The following is a 22,078-nucleotide window of genomic DNA, read 5'->3' on the forward strand; positions in this document are numbered from 1 at the left end:
ATAAGTGTGTGGGGTGGCAAAGAGACTGACAGTGAGAGAAAGTAAAGGGCTATGAATAACCTCTAAGTGTCACTAGCAAAAAATACTGATTGTGACAGGCAGACTGAGAAGGGTTTTATTGGTACAGTGTAATGAGAGCAGACAGATGGATCACTACATGTGGCAGGCCTGTATTAGCATTTGAAAAACGTTCTTGACTATAAATTGGCAATCAAGCAATGGGCTGGTGTGTAACTCGACTTAAGGGGCGGAGGAGCAGATCTATATGCATGACAGACCAGTCAAAAGCATTAATAATAACTGGCTTAACTCTGACTCATTCAGTACTTGCAGACAAGTCTAGGACAACTGCAAAACCTTTATTAAGTAGTAGTAGGATTAACATCACTGTTTCTCTTTTGTCTCTGGTTAGTGGCAGGAAGCTCAGCCCCCTCTCACGACAAATCTTTTATCATCAAGTTAATGTAAATATTGTCTAGTTTTATCAATTTCAGGTTAACTAATCTTAAAAAAGAAACATACTGGGTTCGATTTTAAAAGTCTAGTTTAGGGCGTGTCTGTATCATTCGCTATTATAACAGCAGAAAAAACTGTTGCTGTGCCAGGATCATGGTTCAAAAGTGTTGTACTTAGTCCTTTGAGTGGTTTGGGTGTAACATCCAATAAACCTGAGTGCAGATCTTCCATTCCCTTTAAAAGTCAGACACACTTGCACCTTGGTGGATTGCTGTTATGACGGTGCAATGTTTCAGACAGAATTAGATTCTTGTGGTAAGTTGATCACATATTGTGACTGAACAGTGAGTCCAGTCCGAACATACGCAGGCAGCACCTCTGTGCACAATGAGGCACATGTTTGGTGGTGTGACTTAACAGTTGTTGATTCAGTGAACTTGACTTAGCTGGCTTTTCACTGTCACAACAGCAATTATTCAACTTTAGTTTAGTGAACTCACATTTTTAAGGCGGGAGGAGAACATGTGTGTTTCACACTGTAGATGTAAATGATCTTGAGCATTTTACTGAAGTGGTTTAAAGGCAGGAAAAGGCACCTTTGAGGGTCATTCACTTGCATTTTAGAGGGTGATATACCATGAAACCATGGAAGCCAAGCAATGTCATTATATTGCATTGAATTGAATTGAATTAACTTCACTATTATCACAGTAATTTACAAAGGTTTTTTCACTTAAGCTGTGCTGACTGAAACCCTGTGAGGTTTCTCTTCCACTTATCATCATTTAAATGGCTCACGCCAAACATTACCCCGACCTCGACCTAATTCCAACCTTAAAACCAAGTCTTGGCCCTAAAAAAAAAAAAATCAGTTTCTACCCATTGGGACCTTAATTTTTGTCTCCGTGGTGACATGAGTTCCCCATTGGTTAGGGTGTAGAATGGCCCAGATACCAATACTAGGAATGGAAATATCTTTGATACTGCCTAAAATACAGTATCGGGTATCAGTGAGTATGTAAGTCTATGCATCGATCTAATAGTACATAACTTATTTAAAAAATGTATAGTTTCACATTCAAAATGACAGTTTTCCGTTCTGTGGCATTCATGCAGAGTCATGGCAACAAAAGCAATCATACTGTATCACCTACAGGGTTAGTGGTATCCAGCAATTTTTTTTTTCATGCCTAGGTTTCAGGTCAGCACTCAGTATCACCTGAGACACAAGTTCAGGTATTGTAATTGATATTGGGAAGGAATAAAATTAATCAGAATATCTCTACAAGTGTGTATTCAGGTTAAAGTCCCCACTGGGATATACTGTAGGAACAAGCCTACACACACACACACACACACACACACACACACACACACACACACACACACACACACACAACCACACACACACACACACACACACACATTAGATAGAGCGGGAAAGCTGAAAGCTGACAGGTCATACTTGTTTTAACAAAATTCCCATTCATCTACTACAGCCCAATACATTTTTTGGACTTTTGAGACTGATATTGATATTAATAATTGGGAGTTAAAAATCCTGATATCGATGAATCATCGAATAGTATCTATTAACATAAACAAACATTCTTGATACAGATTCTTGAGATTTTTTTTTCAAGAACTGTGAACACAATGCTAATATTGGCTGATGAATCTCTGTGTTAGCTGCTGGAGCTGACGACTATCAAAAAACATTACACAATGTAATGGTGACTGTCGCATACAAAGTAATCTCTGATCAGCAATTTTACAGATTTCCAGTGAGCTAATTTGTCCACATATAAGCTAAAATGACATTGTGGATACATGCATCTTAGATTGTTTGTAAACTGTCCATAGCTTCCTCCATTTTGGTTCTCCATTCCCCTAAAGGTCAACAGTGTTAAAACAGCTTACTATTGGTCAAAGATACACATTTCCGGGTCAAAGTTCACCAAATCTGAACTCCATACTGATGTTGATTCAACTGAGATAACTGATTTTATAACAAAATTATTCAGTTTGAAATAACAGTGTCACCTGCCCTTTACACTCCCACGAGTGAAACTCAAATTTGGCAGAAAATATATTTTGCAGATCAAATATAATTACATCAGTGTACAGAAACATGAACATTCATGAATAAACTACAAGTAACAGAAAGCATCCCCATCTCCTTAAAAGCTTCCAACGTTCTACAGGAAACACTGCCTGAAACAGAGCTCACGCTCTCTGCCCCTGAAAAGATGAAGAGTGCTTACGCGGGATAAAATGCCATGACATATTACATAATGTTTAAACATCACTCGCAGCAGATTCCTGACCCAGTTTCTTTTCAGTAGCAGGGAAAGAGGAGATAATAACAACAACTTTTTCTTTTTTTCCTTTCTATATCTGAAGGGCACCTTTTGCCATTTATTCAGCATGGAATCAAAACACTATGTTATGAAGGCAAAACCTAAATGCTGGTCAAATACTGAACAGACTGTCCCATGTTTTCATGCTAAAAAAAATCTGAAAACCTCTAGCCTCTAACAAATCCCCACCATGGTCTGTGTGTAAATTGGAGTAGAGGTCATGAATACATTTTGTTATGGAAAAAGATCAGAGATTAAAGAGACTAAAAAAAGGTAAAGAAAAGAATAGATACAACAAAGATATCCACTTTGTAGGTGAGAGACTGCTGATGAACAGCTGAGTCATCACTGGTAGCTCATGGAAATCCAGTGACTGTGTGGTTACAAAAATACCATTTTATTGGTTTGTTCAGTCTATCGGCTTGTTTTATGCGTGTTAATTATGTTTTCATAGCTCCTCTCGGTTCAGTGCTTGCAACTGACAGGCAACAAAAAGTACAAGTGAACAGTAACTGTCGCCACCATACACCTCTGGAACTGTCAACATTAATTTGAAAATAATATGTTTCTTTAAAGATATTGGTTTGTGCAGCTTTAATTTAAATCTGCATTATCTGTTTTTGTTGTTGCTGAGCAACACAAAAAGTTGCATACACAAATTTGAAACATAATCTCCTTATAAAGTAGATCAAATCAAATCACACATCTAAGTGTAACATTCATTCTTCTTTCAGCTCTGTTTTGTTCTCCACAAGCTCCTAAAAAAAAAATATCTGGTTCTAAATACTCCACTAGGTATGTTCGTTAGCTAGCTGCTAACTCTGTCTGATGTTTGGTGCTGGGTAAGTCATTCTGAGCTTTTTAACTAAAAACAGCTGCGTTCAGCTGCATCTGAACACAGCACTGATGTTAGTGCTGAAAGTGAGCCAAAACAGCTTGTAAAATCAAAACAATGAGCTGAAAGACACTTAAACAGTGCAAAACTGAACTAACTGATCATGTTTCTGTAGGTTTGTCACTACATCACTGAGTCATTTGATTTATTGTTAATATAAAAAATATTGATTAGAGCTTTAAAGACATGTATAATAAATATAAATAAATATGAGAATTCATTCTAGCTAATGTAATATATGGAGATATTCATCTTTAATATTAACAATAAAATATCCATTGAACCCCAGTGAGAACTCGGTCATTACCATAGCAAAGAGTGGGACAGAAAAAATGCATTTTAACTCAAACTTAAATTGCTGATAACAAAACTGACTAACTAATCAACATGTAAATGTAAATTGACATGATATTGTAATGTTATTGGGCTTGTGCCCTGGGAGTCAATGTGCAGCCACTTAGGTTAATAAGAAAGTGTCCTGCCCACACACAGTGTTATGAAGTTTCTCACAGCAGCTGTTGTGACACTGGATTAATCAGCGGTGTTTAGAAAGCCTGGCTAGGAGCTTTGTTTATTCCCAAGGCTAATCACTGCTGCATATGTGATGGGATTTATCTGTTTTAAGGTTATAGATATTGTCTATACTGAATTAGCAGCAGGATTTAAAGGGGTAAACCAATCTCCTCTGGTTTGAGCATTTTCAAGAGCTTAAAACTTTGTTCAAATCCCTCCAGCGTAAAAATTTCACATCCTTTACAAAATTTCAAAGAGCCAAAATTTCCTAATTTATGGAAATGCTAATCAGTCTAATTAAAATACCTGGAACTGTGTTTTCTAAAACCAAAACCTACAATTTGCAAATAAACTGAAGACAATTACATCTGTAGTTTCCAGGAAGCCGACAGCACACGATGGTATCTTATTTCATTCTTTGTGCCCACATTAAGCACATGAAGCAACCTGATACAAGCTAGGACTGGTCAGGATGTCCCGATCCAGAATTTTCTGGGCTAGATGCTGATCTGGTCAGTAGCAATCAATTCTTAATTGAAGGACTCATTCTCCAAAAGGGAGAATCATCACAGACTACGGCTTGGGAGAATGTTAATTCTATTCAGACTTATTTTTTGCAGTGGGATGCAATAATTGAAAGCTGACATCAATAGAAGGAATACATAAGCTTCAGCTGGCAGCTGGACAGAAATAGGGAGGCAGTCACACTCATCTTTAGGGTTCTGGGAAAGCAGGAGAGTAGCCTGCAGCATACTTCAGAAAAAAACTCAAGAAAACTCACTTTGCAGCCTCGTTCCAAAGCTACATGGAGCACCGACATATAACAGACTGCAAGTGGGATAGGAAGCAGTCCATGCTGAAACATTATGCAGAGTATTTGACTTTAGTTAAGCTTCAGAAAAGTGGTGAAAAATAGTTTTAAAATACAATGATGAACCAATATAAAAAGAAAACATGCAGATATAATATAGAGGGGCATTAATAAACAGGACTATATTCTCTTTGCCTCATAAGAGTTTCTGGATGGTCACAGATTGCCCAAATACTATGGAAAACAAATTGTATTTAATCAGGAAAAAAGGAGTAATACAACAAAAAAACATGTTAAAGTAATGATACAGCACCATTCCTCTGTGCAGCCATTTCTACAGTATACGCCCAACTACGATAGCACAGCATCCACTAAACCCCAGCATCCTCCTCTGTAACACTAACTGAACCTGGGCCAGCACATTGTAATGTCAGAGTGGTTTTATCCATCAAAGAACTGACACATTGTGTGTGCTGCACAGTGTGTGCTGCCCGTATGTTGGCTGATTTACAACTAAAGTGGAACTGCAACAGGTGCCATAAATAAAATGTCTAATCACACAGGCTCAGGAAGGGACTGGAGCTGACTCCATTCGCCAAGATGCTGTCCAAAGTAAAAGTGGAGCCAAGGAAACAAAAACTATTAAGACCAAAAGTATTTGTGCATTTCCAAACTTGGCAGGAAGGCAGGAGTGACAATCCGTGTGTAGTGCAAAGACAGACATGAAGCAAACAGGCAGATGGAGAGCAGGTGAGGACAGAGTTCACACTTCCTTCCTGGTCACTGTTGAAATCAAAGTGACACTGAGCAGGTCTGAAGTTTCAACTTTTCTCATCACTGCTGCACTTTTTAAACTTGTTCACACAAGTGTATACAACTTTGGACGAGGTATTGTCTTTTCTTCCTCTGGTTGAGCCTAAGATTCCAGATCAGCAGAGATAAAGGTGTGGGCAGAATATGATGGATGTGCAAGGGCTGCTGGGAAACAATGACAATGGTCTCACTGCTACAGTTCAATCAGTGGAGCTTTTCCCAAGTCTGCCTGGAGCAGGTGTGGAGAACATGGCAACATGTTCTCAGCTAAAACAGTTGCACCCCAAAACTGCTCATCTTAATTAACCTGCTGCAAATGAACTTGAACCTGCTGCCTGAAATTAGGGCTGGAACTAACAATGATTTTCATTGTTGATTTTTTTTTAATTCATCTTTTGTCGTATAAAATGTCAAAAAAAAAAAAAAAATGAAGTGAAAAAAATGAGGATCACAACTTTATAGAATTCAAAGTGACATCTTCAAATGTCTTGCTTTGTCTGAACAAAACTACAAAACCCAAAGGTTCATATTCAGCCTACAATCATACATGACAAAGAGAGCTTTCTAAGCGATCAGGTATTAGCCAGACGTGACTGATCCACATTAAATAACAGGTGTCTGTTCTGCTCTATTTATTAGCTGTGGTGACCAGGTGTAGCACAGACTAGGGCTGTGATGCTAACAGCATAACCACAATACTGCGCATGCTGGAGGTCAGTACCTCCAGCTTGTATTAGATTTTTTTGCTGGTGTGTGATATGAAATGTAAACACAATAATCATTGTTTCCGTGGGGACAAGCTGCACAAACTGTGTTTGTTACTTGTATTAGACAAGTTGAGCATGATGTCTGTCCCCACACACAACTTCATAAACTGTGTAGAACAATATAAGTCGAATCTAAAAAGAAAGTCTCCGTTTTTAGTTAAAATTTGTCTCAAAGTGAGGACTGGTATCATGTTGGCAGCAGTGCCAGCAGACACCCTGAGTTAAGGTTTCCAAACCTCTCCTGGGAGAGAATCAGCCTTCAACCTCAAGTCATGGTGTAAACATATACGGTAGTTTCTGGTATTTTTACACGACTTCTTTTTCATATATCTCATCTCATTCGCTTACTTCAGGTCATGAATGGTCACATCATATAGGTGTCCTTTTGCACATTAGTGTTGAAAAATAATTTCCACTGAGAACAGCATGTACCAGACCGTCCTTTACATAAATCCAGCTAATGGTTATGAACATGGCTTTTAAAGTAGTGCTTTGTAGATGAAGTGAAAATAGCTGCTCTAAGTGATTATAATGAGGCTTCAAGTAATTCCGAACAGGCAGTGCTTAAGTGATTCATTGTTACTACATTACAGTCATGCCATACGATGTCTACATTCTAACAATGGTACATTTTCCGGTACAGAACTACATTCTTGGGAATACCATGTGATGATTGTAATGTGTGTTCAGTTTATAGATGAGGACTCGGTGCATATGTGTCTGTTCTGGATGAACACCCCCATTTTCTTGCTAATTCTTGTTAATAACATCAGATAAATGCCTGAAATTAACAGTACAAAATGTGCTAAAAGATGCTGAACTCAAATTTAATGTGCAGTATTTAACTTCTTGCACAGATAAGGTTGGAGGAAGACAGAAAGGAAATTGGAAGCCTTGTATGGTCAGACAGGAAATCCATAAAGAGATAATTCTCAGGAGCAGAGCGAATTCCAACACTAAAGCCAACAGGAGCAATCCCAGTGGATTTCTGTTTCCCATCCCCTAACTCTATTGCTAACATTAAACCTAATAATGTCCCTTCACAGGGAACCAGGAGGGAAGTAGATTAAAAAAGACGGACGCTGTTGGTTTTAGGGTCTACAGCCATTTATACAGTCATATCTTGTCCATGTTTTATCTTTCATGAGGAAGGAGCAGGGAGGCGTCTGCTCCACACTCAACCTCACACAGACAGCATTTCATTAGACGGTAGCATTTCAACACGTCAGTCTTCAAAACGGGGAAGGCGGGGGGTGGCTGGGTGGGTCCGGTGGCCTCACGCAGAGTGGAGTCTCGGTTTCATCATTGCAGGGGGGCTCAGGGTTCAGGGACAGCGTAGAGGAGACAGGGTAAATGCTCTTAAGAGGACGGGTGGTAGCTATATTGATGATCTAAAAACAATTATGAGGGAAGACTTAAAGGCTAGGTGCTGCAGTTCAACTGAAGAATAATGAGATCAAATGCTGTTTGGCCATTTCCTTTTATACTCACAGAACCCAGAAACAGTCAAAGTGGATGGATTCTTAGTACGGGCAACCAAAGTGGGAAGTGCCTAACCTTTATTATATTAGAAAAATACTCTACCCACTGATCAAATGAAGTGCAGGACACAATCTGGTCAAGTCTCAGCAAGGCCAAGCTGTGAGGTAGACCATTAGCCTTCTGAAATTTCAAACCTCACAGTGCCATCGAAGATTGGCTCAACAAAGGGGAAACTGAAACACTGGCTGATAACAGCTGGATTTCTCTCTTGTTAGGAGAGCAGAAGGTTCAAACTGGGAATTATTATATTTTAAATATATATTTTATTCTAATTTACACTGGCTCAGAAGATCTTATGCCCTGTTCACATTTCAAGTGTTGTCCTCACTGAGACTATTTTCCTCAAAAAGATTAAAGCTTCGTAGGCAGGATGAAGAATGGGGATGTTAGCTTCTCATGCAAGAGCCAGAAAAACAATCACAAAAAATGGCAACAGGCATGGATGAGATATATGTCAACTTACTGACGCACAAGACGCACAGCAAACATTACGTTACCTGTTCCTAGCAACAGCTGCTACTAACCTCTTCTGTACAAACTCACAATCACAAACAGGACAGATGGGTCACTTGCTACATAACCACCCTCCCAAACAGAGAACGGTCACTGGTGGAATTTAACTACCTAGATTTACTCATGTACTTTATAAAGTACAAGTCTGTGGTACTTGATAAAAAAAGAGTTTTTCCATTTTACGCAATTGTACACTTCTATTTCACAACACCTCAGAGGAAGTATGATACATCTAAAACACAACACATTGCCCCAGCTTCATCTAACATAGGCTACTGTATATGAATTAAGTAGCCAACACTGAAAATAATCCAGTTATATAACACAAGGAGAATAAAAATCTATAACATGTATATTTACAAATTCTATACTTTTAGGTTTAAAGTAAAGGACCTGAACACTGAAACAGCCAACGTGAACGCAATGTCAGACTGGATAATCAAATAAAAATAAGATGACGACTCAAGAGTATCAGGTTATAATTAATTTGTCTGATTTCACATGAGTGTTTTGGAGGTCTAAATTGAACAGTCTCTGTACAATGTCATTTAAATCCTGTTCTAAAATGATTCAGTGTTTTGTTGTGGGAAGCAACATCAAGTCAATGAATGAACACAGGCTTCAGCTACTACTATCAATCTGATGAGACTCGCTTCAGCACAGCTGCCTGCACCCCTGAGCCGGAGCCAAGAACCCCGCAGAGCCTCTTTTATGGAGGGAAAATGAAAAACACAACCAATTCCTGGAAAACTGCTGTTATGTAACTGCATCCCAGCAATAGATAACTGGTTAATTTGCCCTCATTCAAATGACTCATGCACATGGTCAAACATTTAGGTGGCAATTAAGAATCTTGATTGCCATTTTTGCTGTTAATTTATGTGATTGCCAGAGAGAGAGTAGAAGCACTTCATTGTGTTTTTGTTATCAGCCCTATTGGGTTTTTAATTGGACTTGAGAGTGTTGCATTCAGGAGCTATCATGTTTCTATAATGCACTTGACATCCTCAGCTGCAAGCAAACACAGACAGACCTCCCCTCTCTGTCATCAGGCTTGATCAGATCCATGCTTTGGGTATCAGCCTGCAGCCTATTTGCGCACATGCACTCTGTGCAGACACTTGAAACGACAAATATTCAGCCTTCCAACTCTGCTCCACCAACCTAACAGAAACAGTATGATCCGTGTTAGCTGTACACGTAGCTCCTGAGCAAAGCGTTGCAGCGAGCCTTCATTCAGTGACAACACACTGAGCAAACAACAAGCTCAAGTGGAAAAAACAACAAACTCTGTGACCAAGTGTGAGACTGTATCACAAAGACAGGTCTGAAGCTTTAATGGCAACACAGCGTAGCAACAAATTGTTTTATAAGACTTAACGTCAGGTTTTAAATATACCAAAATTCCTTAAAACGTAGCTGCAAACAGTTTGATTGATTTCAGCTCAGTCTAATCCAGCCTGCCCCTGCTCCCCCCCGTTCTCACAGTTTGACAGCGAAAAGCTTCACTTGCAGAAAAAGAGGAAATGCATACCGTGTTGACACTGAGTCGAGGGAGGGGAGCTCGTCGCTGCGGCCGCTTCTTGGTCAGACTAAACCTGGTACGACAAGCCACTGAGCTCAGCCCCGTCTCTCTCCCACACACACACACACACACACACACACACACACAGACACACACACACACTGAAGGGAGGAGAAAAGGCATAAAGAACAAGCAGGCGAGTGAATTCGAACCTCCCTCTTTCTCCCTCTCTCTCTCTCTCTCTCTCTCTTTCTTGTCATCTCATCACTCTGAGCCTTCAGTAATTTTTTGTTGTCCCCTTCTGTAAATGTGTTGTATTAGAGGCATTTCCTTATTCTTCCATGACTTTTATATGACCCCAAAGTACTCACAATTTCCCCTCTTACTATCTCTCCATCCATGCATCCATCTCCTTCCTTCTTCTCCTTCATTTGCTTTTTCATCTCTTTGATCCCCCTGTTATCAGGCATTTTGACTACAACACAGCTCTTTTAATCATGTTTGTCAGGCAAGTATCATCTGATAGGCAAACCACAAAAACACGGAAGTAGACTGTGGCTGTTTACAAGGGTTGAACTTAAAGCCATAACGAAAAACCGGCATATAGGAGAAGTTAGCGGTGCAAGTCAGAGCTGCGTGTACACCCTCGAGCACAGCTACTGTAACCACATGGCTCTCCCTCGTGCTCTTGTTGACTGAGACCCTTCTGCACCAATAAACCAAAGCCAGCGAGCCAATCTCCCCAGCCATCATGGAAAATCACCCCAGAGGAGGAGGACGCACACACAACGCAGCCACCCTGTGACCTTATTATGGGCCCAATAATTCAAGCTTTAATGCATTTTCCTCTGCTACTGTTTCCGTTTACGTGCTCAGCTGTTTTCCACACACACCACAGCGCAGGGGGCCATTTAAAGACACAATGCCATACGCAGATGAAAATATACACATGTTGAAAAGTTTGTCATTACTGCAGATGCCACCAAAGGATTCGATTCGATTTCAGCCTCTCCTTCCAAAAGAGCTGATCATTTTCAAAACAACACACCAGATTTTTTCCATGCCAGTCTCATCAACAAACACATCTAGTCTTCTCAAGCAAGGTCAAACTGAGGTCTGCTGTGTTTACTCTTCATAATGCTTCATCGTTTTTGTTAGTACTGATGAGGATGAGAAGGCGGCAGGAAATGGTGTTTCATGACTGCACCCTGCTCTAGTTCTCACCAAATTTGTCACAAGCTCGTTTGAAGTATGATCCAGATGTTGATAACAGGATTGGTGACAGAATAATGTACTGTGAAAAACTTCAGATAGTGTGAAGACTCAACCTGTCACCAGTGGAAAGTCACTTCAAAGCCACCATCTGCTCTGACATATTTCTGGTTGCTTGTAGATATATGCTTGTGTCTGCTGCCATGTAAATTATTTCAAGGAAACGTGCCAGGTTGTTTCCTGGAGCCTTTAGGTTGCTCAAGTTGACAGCAGCACACAACCCCCCCAAGTATAACTACATGTTGATTTGTAAGTTCTCTCTGCTACAGAATGTGGTTTCTTGCCAGGAGTGGGCATCAGCCATTGTTGTCTTTCTAATACAAGAGGTTATAGTACCCCCTCTGAGCAATGCTACGTCTTTGGGGCAGATTGGAGGATGTAGTGAGTTGGAAAGTGACGAGATGGAGCGGGGCTAGCTGGTTAGTGAGCTAACTTCAATAGAAGAAAGACGTGATTGAGACAAATGTTGACAATGGTGTTGCTTTCCACCTCTGGAGACAGCTCTTGGTGAGTAAAGGAATGAAGCTTGATGCAGAACTTTCTTCTAGACTGGTGAGTAAACAGCTCCTAATGCTAATGTTAGCTAGATAGCAATACCAAACAATACTTACATGTAGCTCCTTTAAATTCTATTTTGTACAGATTACATAAACAAGATATAGCATGTTAATTACAGGTGGTAGAAGCAGACAGATTTTGTTACTTCTGGTCAGAGCAAGGCTAGCAGTTTACCCCTACTTTCAGTCTTCATGCTAAGCTCGGCTAACCAGCTGCTGGCTGTAGCTTTGAACAGACATGAGAGTGGTACCGATCTTCTTGTAAGTGTTGGCAAGCAAGCAAATAAGTGCATTTTCCAAAATGTTGACCCAGTTAAAATGCAGACATCAGTGACTAACAAAGCCACTGAACTTATGAATAAAGGAGCACATGTGACAAGGAAACATGGGAGGAATTACAGTCAGTCTTGAGCAACTAATGGTAAAGTAGGATAATACAATTTCTTTAATATGCTCCGAAAGGATCGCCACCTCAGGGACCCCTAGAGCTATGCCAGTGAGAGCTTAGTCTCCTGGTAGGGCCACCCAAGCTGGACAGGTTGAAGGGTAGAGGCCAGATGAAGTGGGATGCACTGGTCCTCCAGGTTAGGGGTTGGACACAGGGTTAACTACCCAGTCCTGTAAAAAAATGTGTAACAGAAATAGCAACAGAGGAAACTAACACCACTGTGTGTGACAGATTTCTACAGTCGCAAGAATGGCAAAGGAAGCCACTGACAGGAAGATGGAAGTCCTAAATGCCAAATGTAAGACCAAGCTCGGACTCTGGAACGTCAGAACCATGTGTGAAACGGAGTGGCGATCTTTGATTGCTGTCCTACATGCCAGCAGGCATAACGGGCAGTAAGTAAGTAAGATGCTCACCAGCTAGTGGCTAACTGTGCCTGTCTGCAGTTTGGCACTGAACAGTGTACAGTGGGTTATTAGACGCAGCTGATGTGAGCTGTGTGAGTGAATCAAACCAGTAAACCTATGTGTCATAAAACCTAAACAATGAGCTGAAAGACACAAAAAAAAGCTCAGATCAGGCAACTCGTAGAATCAAGATACATGAACCGGAGGTTGTGTGTTTGTCAGTGTTGGAAGAACATGTTTGTGGAGGTACAGTAGCCACTGTATGAGGCTGTGGAAGCACTCCTTCACAGAAGCGCAGTGGAGCACAAAAAATGCTCTGTCCTGGCTAATTAGCTAATTCTTTCTCAACAGGCCTACAAAGGAACAGTTGTAACGGAGCAGTCTACATCCAGTCTGCTGAGAGAGATGACCATGATTCACGTCATGAGGTTAGATTAGAGAAATGATTTTCTTCTTGACAAAAAAGGCCTGTTCCTCACACTGCACTGAGGTGGCAGTGGAAGTAGAGCAGCCCTTGAAGGGGTCTGAAACAACCAAACAAACTGCATCCATCACGCCCAGAAATGTAAAGCTTATTTGCAATGGAACAGTGGCCATTTTAATTAGACTAAAGGGCTCAGCTGCAGGCAGGAAACTCCTGCTGAGTGTGACTCAGTCTGGGACTTTGACAATGTTTTCTCAAAGAAGAAGGAAAAACAAAGCATCCATTTCTGGCAATTACTATGGCAGAGGCATAAAATCCTACACAGTAAGTGTCCAGTAATCAGAATCAGAATCAGAATCAGAATCAGTTTTATTGCCAAGTATGTTTTCACATACAAGGAATTTTTTCTGGTGATTGGTGCAATTGATCAGCAACAGTGGGGCTCTCTAGCCTTGTTGATGAGGCTAATAGCAGATGGGAAGAAGCTATTTTTGTGGCGAGAGGTTTTGGTCCTGAAGGACCGCAGCCTCCTGCCAGAGGGGAGTGTCTCAAAGAGTTTGTGTCCAGGGTGGGAGGAGTCAGCTACAATCTTCCCTGCACGCCTCAGAGTCCTTGAGGCGTACAGGTCCTGGAGGGACGGAAGATTGCAGCCAATCACCTTCTCAGCAGAGTGGATGATACGCTGCAGTCTGTTATTGTCCCTCTCCGTGGCAGCAGCGTACCAGATGGTGATGGAGGAGGTGAGGATGGACTCGATGATGGAGGTGTAGAAGTTCACCATCATAGTCCTTGGCAGGTTGAACTTCTTCAATTGCCTCAGGAAATACATCCTCTGCTGAGCTTTTTTGATGAGGGAGCTGATGTTTAGCTCCCATTTGAGATCCTGTGTGATGGTGGTTCCCAAGAAGCGAAAATGCTCCACGGTAGCCACGGGGGAGTCACACAGGGTGATGGGGGTGGGTGGGGCTGGGCTCTTCCTGAAGTCCACTATCATTTCCACTGTCTTCAGAGCGTTTAGCTCTAGGTTGTTCTGCCTGCACCAGGTCACCAGACGCTCAGTCTCCCACCTGTAGGCAGACTCATCGCCATCAGAGATGAGTCCAATGAGAGTGGTGTCGTCTGCAAACTTCAGGAGCTTGACAGACTGATGGCTGGAGGTGCAGGTGTTGGTGTACAGGGAGAAGAGCAGAGGAGAAAGAACGCAGCCTTGCGGGGATCCAGTGCTGATGGTCTGGGAGTCAGACACGTGCTTTCCTAGCTTCACGTGCTGCCTCCTGTCAGACAGGAAGTCGGTGATCCACCTGCAGGTGGAGTCAGGCACGCTCAGCTGGGAGAGCTTGTCCTGCAGCAGAGCCGGGATGATGGTGTTGAAGGCAGAGCTGAAGTCCACAAACAGGAGCCTGGCATAGGTCCCTGAGGAGTCCAGGTGCTGGAGGATGAAGTGGAGAGCCATGTTGACGGCGTCGTCTACAGACCTGTTGGCTCTGTAGGCGAACTGCAGGGGGTTCAGGAGTGGGTCAGTGATGGATTTGAGGTGGGACAGGACAAGGCGCTCAAATGATTTCATGACCACAGAGGTCAGGGCAATGGGTCTATAGTCATTTAGTCCTGTGGGCCTTGGTTTTTTGGGGACAGGGATGATGGTGGAGGATTTGAAGCAGGCTGGCACGTGGCAGGTCTCCAGTGAGGTGTTGAAGATGTCTGTGAACACTGGAGACAGCTGATCAGCACAGTGCTTCAGGGATGATGGAGAGACAGAGTCAGGACCGGCTGCTTTGCGGGGGTTCTGCTTCTTAAAAAGCCTGTTGACATCTCTCTCCAGGATAGAGAGTAAGTATCAAGTAAGCAAGTAAGCAAGATAGATAAGTGCAGTAAATTTGTTTTTATGTTATCTAATCTCATTATAAAAGAAGGAGAGCTTTCTACAACTATATTCATTTGCTTATTTAGTGACTCTAATTCAACATAAGACCTGTAAGGAAAAAAAGAGCCATTCATAAGCACCCAGATGGGAATCAGGGTAGACTAACTGTAAGCTAACAAACAGTGAGCCCTGTATGGATTTCTTACCTCACCTGCACATCCACTTCATAAAAAACTATATACAATCTGACTTCTTTATTTCTTATTTATTTCTTCTGTTTTTTCCAGAGTCAAAATGCAACTCCAAAATAATTAAAGAATAAAGAATTTCATCTATAACAATGAATGTTATCTGTACTGTATCTAATTGCTAATTAGTGCTAATGGGACCATTGTGTCTTCACCATCTGCCTTTCATTGTATGTTTGGGTGATATAAACAGTATTGACACTGAACACAAACTTTCTCAATAAGAAAATTTCAAATTAAATTTATTGTTGATTAGAGAAAAAGTTATTTCTAACCAATTGCATGGCAGTGCTTTAGGAACAGAGCAGCTGGACCCAGCAGGATTGGTTAAGTTAGCTAAAGGCTACAAATGCTATTTTTTTGGTATCAAAAGTCAGACAGACAGGAGAGATGAGCACAACTCTGACTTTCTCATGTCAACAGCTGTCGACAGCTCAACAGTCACAAGAAAAAAAAAACTGTTGCAGCTGTGTAAAGGAAAGAGGAAATGGATGAGAGCAGTGGAAACACTGCTAGATTACTTTATTGATTTATTCCAAAAACACAACAACAGCTGAACAAAAAAAACACAAACAGAATAAAAACTCCTGAGGCTTCACCATCCGACAAACCATAAAGAGTGCCCTCACTTACACTCGCCCCAGCAATTAGACACATCCTCTGTAAACTAATAACAAGGTGTTTACAGAAACAAACTACAACATCATCAGCTGTTTTTTCCAGGCTAATAGACGACGTGCTGCTGCGCTTTAGTGCCAGAAGACGAGCTGCTGTTAGATACCTTTAAAAACTGTGGATTTCAACCAATTAATGTAACTGACCCAAGATAAAAGCTCCCTGGTAATAAACATCTCATACTGAGGGAATTTATAAAGATTTATTCTCACAAGGTTTATTTTTGTATAATATATTTATTTAACTGGATACTCCAGTGTCAGTTAACAGGGGTTATGCACATCACATAAAGCTTCCCTGTGCTCTCTCTGCACGTTTCCTGCACACAACAAGAGCTATATTACTCCATTAGTGCCTGACAGTCTGTATACTTTGCAATAAATGGAAGATACATGAATGCAAACTTGAATGACTTTTAACAATGGATAAAACTATATATAGGGCAGTATACAAGTACCAGGGTACGATAACTATAGGGTGCATTTGTAAACGTGGACATGAACTGTGTCCCAATTCAGAGGCTGCATCCTTCTGAGGCTGCATTTGAAGACTGATTGAGTCAAAGCGGCGTGACTAAGCTGCGCTATTTCAAAGCCTCCTTCAAATGCCGCCGGGAAGTTACGTTTGTTAAGGTTGCAAGGCAACAGAGGCGGTGCTTTTGTGACACGACAGTAAGGGCAGGCTAAGGACAGCTAGTGATGCAAAGTGGAAATCCTCCGTAGCCCACACCGTCTCATTTCAGGGCCTTTGCAGTCTGCGATGGCTACGAAGGGCCACACCTCCGTAAGGACCAGTTGGATCCAGCTGGTAGACCATGTCCTCCAAAGGACGTGGCCCCTGAGTTAGGACACGGATATGTGTAAGAGTTGCCACTGTATGATTGTGAGGAGGACTGCCAGTCATCCCACTTCTCAGTACTGGAGCTAGCTCATGTGCTAACACACAATATATGGCCCTGCTTGAGACCAAGGAAGTGGATATTCCTCAATGTGTGATGTGTGTGTCTGTCAGTTCATTGTGTCCTGATCGATTCACACCAGCAAAAAAACAGAGAGCGACATGTAGGGTCCTATGGGTCCTATAGTAAAAGCAATACTTTAATGATTACATCTTTAGGGAAAGCACACACACAGTGTTTCTACCACTTATTCATCCTATTGGATGCTACATGCCGTCGCCTTTGTCATTCCCAGTGTTAATAAATCCATTCTGTATTGATTAATGCCCTCAATTCAACAGCCCACCCACCACCTTCAACCAGCTACAAGACTGATTTTTCTGTCAGGAAGGACTAAACAAATCTTGGCAGGAGACACAGTTTCTCCACTGCACTCAGTCAAATCCAGAAAGCTAAAATCTGCAACTCCCACCACATCATCTGAAGTTCACTTTAGTCTTTTTAAAATTTGTGTAGATTTTCAGACTTTCATTTGCAGTTTTTTCCACATCTGAGGCCAAGCTAAAGTCATGGAGGATATGCCCGCTCTTCCTGTTTACTTTGGAGGTGAGAATGCGTCTCATCAGCCCTGGCTGTCAGCTCGGCTCTGTCAACAGCACCCGGAGTCCAGTCACTGATGTACAGCCTCAGCCTCTCACTCCCAGAGAGCAGCTTGAAGCCAATTTTCATTTTCACCTCTGCAGCCTCCTGTAGCTTATTTATGCTATATTATATGGCATTGTAGGTCTGAAAACCAAGACCTTGTGCCTTGCTCTGCCAGTGAGAAAATACTTTTAACCAGCAAAATAAAGATTAATCAGTACTGTGATATTGATAGCTATTGGCATCACATCTTGCATTTCTAGGACACTGTTATTTTGCTTGTACTTTACATTTTTAGTGATACCTGGGCGAAAGCAGCCATAGCTTTCCAGCACAGCTTTGACTATGTCAGACATCATTAGTCTATGACATCAATAGTAAACATCATGTTTTGTTGTCTCCATGAAAAACTACTGTGTCATGTTCTGTACCACTAAGAAAACTCGACTATAGTAGAGGAACAGACATCAGCTTCTCCACTACAGAAGACTCAATTGACCATATTGCAATGCAGCCACAAGAAATGTTTCTTTAGTAAGCAACACGTCAAAGCTAGCCACAGCTAAATGATCAGTGGAAAAAGATGAAGCAGAGGTGTCCATTTGTAGTTGACATTAAAGGGTCTTTGCTGTTGATAAGTGTCAAATTACATATTAAATCAACTTTGATTAAATGTTATAATACAATAAAACAAGAACATGTCTGAGATGTGCAAACACTTTTAAAAGTTATTAAATTAGACCACAGTCTGGGACACTATGTGTTTGCCAATCCACCAAGTGAATTCTGAGCTCAGAGCCTCTCTCCTGATTGGCTCACCAACCTGTTGTTGCTAGAGCTCCAGAGAGAAGCCTGAGAGAGGAGATATAAAACTACACACAAATATATCTTCTTATGGATATCAACACTTAAAAATATGGAAAATATGGGACCTTTAAAAGTCAGTGAAGCTCCAAGATCAAATTTCATGACAACTCAAACAGTTGTTGAGACTCTGCCATCTCCAGAGCCCCACTGCTAGTGTGGCTAAAAAGTAAAAGTTAAAAAAGTTAAAAGTGCTCTTTAAATAAATTTAGCTCCATGAACCTGGGTGAACCTAAGAGTCATCAATCTTTCATATCGGTTTAGATTTTCACTTTGATTCATTGAGCAGTGGAGGGCTTCCTGTCACGCATGAAAAGAGTCCATTAAGGAGTTGCACTATTTGTCGATTTTTATTATCAAAGTAATCTTGGCCTCCACAGACTGTGTCGATAGAAGTATTTATGGGCTGTGAATAAGAAGAAATGCACACTTGGGCCAGAATCCAATTTTTCCATTTTATGGGAGTCCTCCTCTAGCTAGACTGTCAGGTTGCTTAAGATACAGAGAACCCGTCAGCACTGAAAGAAGAGTTGGTGGGGATGGCATGTGGTGCAGCTGCACCAGATGGAAAAGGTTAAATATCTTGTTCCTGAGAGAGCACAATGACTACATTTTTTTTTCAACTTCTGTGGAAGAGAACTGAGCTCATATCTTTTTTCCAGTGATATCCTGCCTTGCATCATTACATCTGGGAACTTCCCAGCACCACTAGTCTTTCACTGTTGGCAACTGTAAAGCTCCTCTGGAACAAATGGCAAAAGGGCAATTCAACAGCCACCCAGGATTAAAGTTTTTTCTAATTCATTTCAGTCCCTGAAATCCCCCCAGTCAGTGATCTTCAGTTCACAGATCCTCTTCTCTTACCTCTAAGCCACCTCAAAGCCATTGTTGAAGAGCATAATGGTTGTCTATGTGCCTTTTCACTGCTGCCTATTCTGAACAGCAGGTCACCACCGCTTTCATTACTGTATGTACAATGCAAATGACAGCAGACTGAATGGTGGTGGATGTTTGAAGCAGGAGGGGGGCTGTGGGGGCTGGCTGCCATAAACCTTCCTGAAGCGTCTCCTGACTGTGAGGATGTCAGAGCGAGGGGAGAAGCGGCAGACACCTGGCGTGCTTCCCAGAGCCTTTCATCTCTTGTTGGGAGCCATCCTCTCTACCAACAGGGCCTTTCAGCAAACAGCAGGACATGCCAGCAACACAATACGTCCCACAGTCTAAGTCTCACACCATCCTGGCACTGCAGTCGCTTATAATGTGTGATCAAGTGATAACACACTGTCCCGGAGTCTCCACAAAGGAGGTTTATTGCTAAATCGCAGATAGGTACACATTCATCAAATTCAATTCAATCCAAAAGAAAAGCATTCAAAAGGAACAGTAAATACACAGACGTGGCTTTCAAACCAATTTATGCATCGGCAGTTTCATTATGCGGAAACTAAAATAGGCTCCAGAGAAGGCGGGGTGAGAAATTAGCTTGCACTAATAACAGAGATTGAGCATTATTAAAACTCACTCCCACTCTAAGCAAGACGCAAAGAAGCAGGAAAGGGCTTTTAGTTCAGCTTTAGTTTGTGGTGGAGGCCTGTGGAAGCAATGGCCAATTTTTTTTATCACCCCAGTTATCGGCTGTTATAATTGCCCTCCCGCTCGCTGCAAAAATTGAGACTGAGGATTACGATTAAGGTGAAATGAAAGGGCAGAGGGACAAACCTGGGATCTGTGTGTGTGTGTGTGTGTGTGTGTGTGTGTGTGTGTGTGTGTGTGTGTGTGTGTGTGTGTGTGTGAAAGTCACATCAGAATGTGTAGACACTCCTGTATGAGATAAGTGAGGAGCTGGTTTGGCTGCTCTTGCTCAGAGCTGGTTCCACATCTGACTGAACTCTGAGTAGTCTGCACTCACGCTCCCAGACTGACCTCCCATGTAAATACAAGGGGTACACACAAGGATATGTAGATGGTCCACTGATGTTTACAATCCACATAAACAATATCTTACTTCAACACATCTAACTTAATACTTTTTATGCAGATGACACAATTTTGTATTCATATGGCTCCTCTTCAGCACAACTTCTCCAACTCTACTGCAAGTATAATATTATTCTGACATCTCTGAATAACCCTAAACTTGTGCTGATAAAGATAGGACAAAATGCTTTATTTTTAAAAAACTATTCTATCTTAACGCATCCTGTGATTCATACTGATTATTTCCTCGATTTGATTGATTATTAGTTTGGTCTATAAAATATCAGAAAATAGCAAAAAACATCACAAAATCAGAAGTTCCAAGAGGACTTCCATCCAACCAACCTTAGATAGTCAGACTCAGCCCCTACCTCTCCCCAAGCTTGACCCTCAGCACTGGTGCACAAGGCTATGTGGTCAGTCCTCTCCTTTATTCCCTTTATACATACAACTGCATCCCCACACGCCCCACAAACACAATCATTAAACTTTACAGATCACACAACTCTCAAATACAGCCCACAGAGACAAAGTCTGTTCAATCACTGAACTTCAGAAAAACCAAAGAATCCCTGATAGACTTTAGGACACACTGCGAGGACCTCCATCCTCTAAGCATTGAAGGAGATGAAGTGGAGAGGGTTTCCAGATGAAAGACCTCACATGGACAATAAACTCCACTGCTCTGGTCAAAAAGGCTCAACACATATGAAGGCCAATCTGTCCATAAAGCTACTGGTGTCTTTCTACCGCTGCTCTATACAGAGTGTACCGACATACTGTGTTACAGTACGGCACACCAACTGTTCAGACGGGAGACAGGAGACACCACTGGAAGACGTCACTAGACCACGCAGCGTCCTGAAGGAAGCAACTCACCCCTTTTACCTCAGAGCCGAACTGAGCTCCACAAACACTGACCATTTCCACCAAACCTAAACACCATCATGTGTCACTTCTCTTTTATTATTGATCTCTATGGACTGGTACGTGTGTGGGTGTGTGTGTGTGTGTGTATGTGATGATAAAGGCCTTCTCTACTATTCTGTTCTATTCTGTAATAGCTGCTGATTAAATCTCAGTCAATCGACTAATGGATTAACTGACTGATCATTTCAGCTCTACATTTATATTCTCAGTGATACTGAAAACTCACATCATTCAATCAGTGTTACCTCATTTGGAACAAGTGACACAGAGACTAACGATGAAGAGGGTTTTTCGCATCAGAATAAGAACATGAAAACCACGGTGCGATTGACCATCATGGAAATATCCTGCACCCTCACACTGCCACCTTAAAACAGCTTGATATGGTGTCACATTAGGACGGCACACTGCTACACATACTACAAATTACACACTTTGATTTTTGTTAATGTCTCCTCTTAAAGCTGCTTCAGTGTGTCACATCTCTTCTCAAATTTAAAACTCCTCTTCATCAGACCGCATCACCGGATTGGCTGACACTTGATATCCCACAGATGGTACTGAACTTGTCTTCCAGTGCTTTTGCACCTTAGAAATGCAATGAATAACAACATTAACTATAATAACAATAACTTAGTCTTATCCCAATGGATGAATTTAACCTTTTTAAAGATGTC

The 22,078-nt window shown here is 41.5% G+C and overlaps 1 protein-coding gene across 9 annotated transcripts in view; it reads right to left on the reverse strand.

The window, feature by feature from the left end:
* Window positions 1–22,078, reverse strand: part of osbpl8 (oxysterol binding protein-like 8) — a 93,959-nt gene that overhangs the window by 46,005 nt on the left and 25,876 nt on the right. The window contains exon 1 of one of the 9 annotated variants that reach the window (XM_071503060.1): window positions 10,205–10,393. The exons of 5 other annotated variants lie outside the window; for them this stretch is intronic. In XM_071503060.1, the coding sequence (XP_071359161.1) occupies window positions 10,205–10,378 (174 nt within the window). In that variant the 5' untranslated portion in view covers window positions 10,379–10,393. Of the gene's footprint in view, window positions 1–10,204; window positions 10,394–22,078 lie in introns of those variants that run through there. 3 more of the 9 variants (XM_071503069.1, XM_071503071.1, XM_071503061.1) reach the window with 3 other exon arrangements.

This window comes from Trachinotus anak, unplaced genomic scaffold, assembly GCF_046630095.1.
Source record: "Trachinotus anak isolate AG129_WGS33_773 ecotype Australia unplaced genomic scaffold, CSIRO_AGI_Tana_v1 ptg000018l, whole genome shotgun sequence".
Classification (NCBI taxonomy): domain Eukaryota; kingdom Metazoa; phylum Chordata; class Actinopteri; order Carangiformes; family Carangidae; genus Trachinotus; species Trachinotus anak.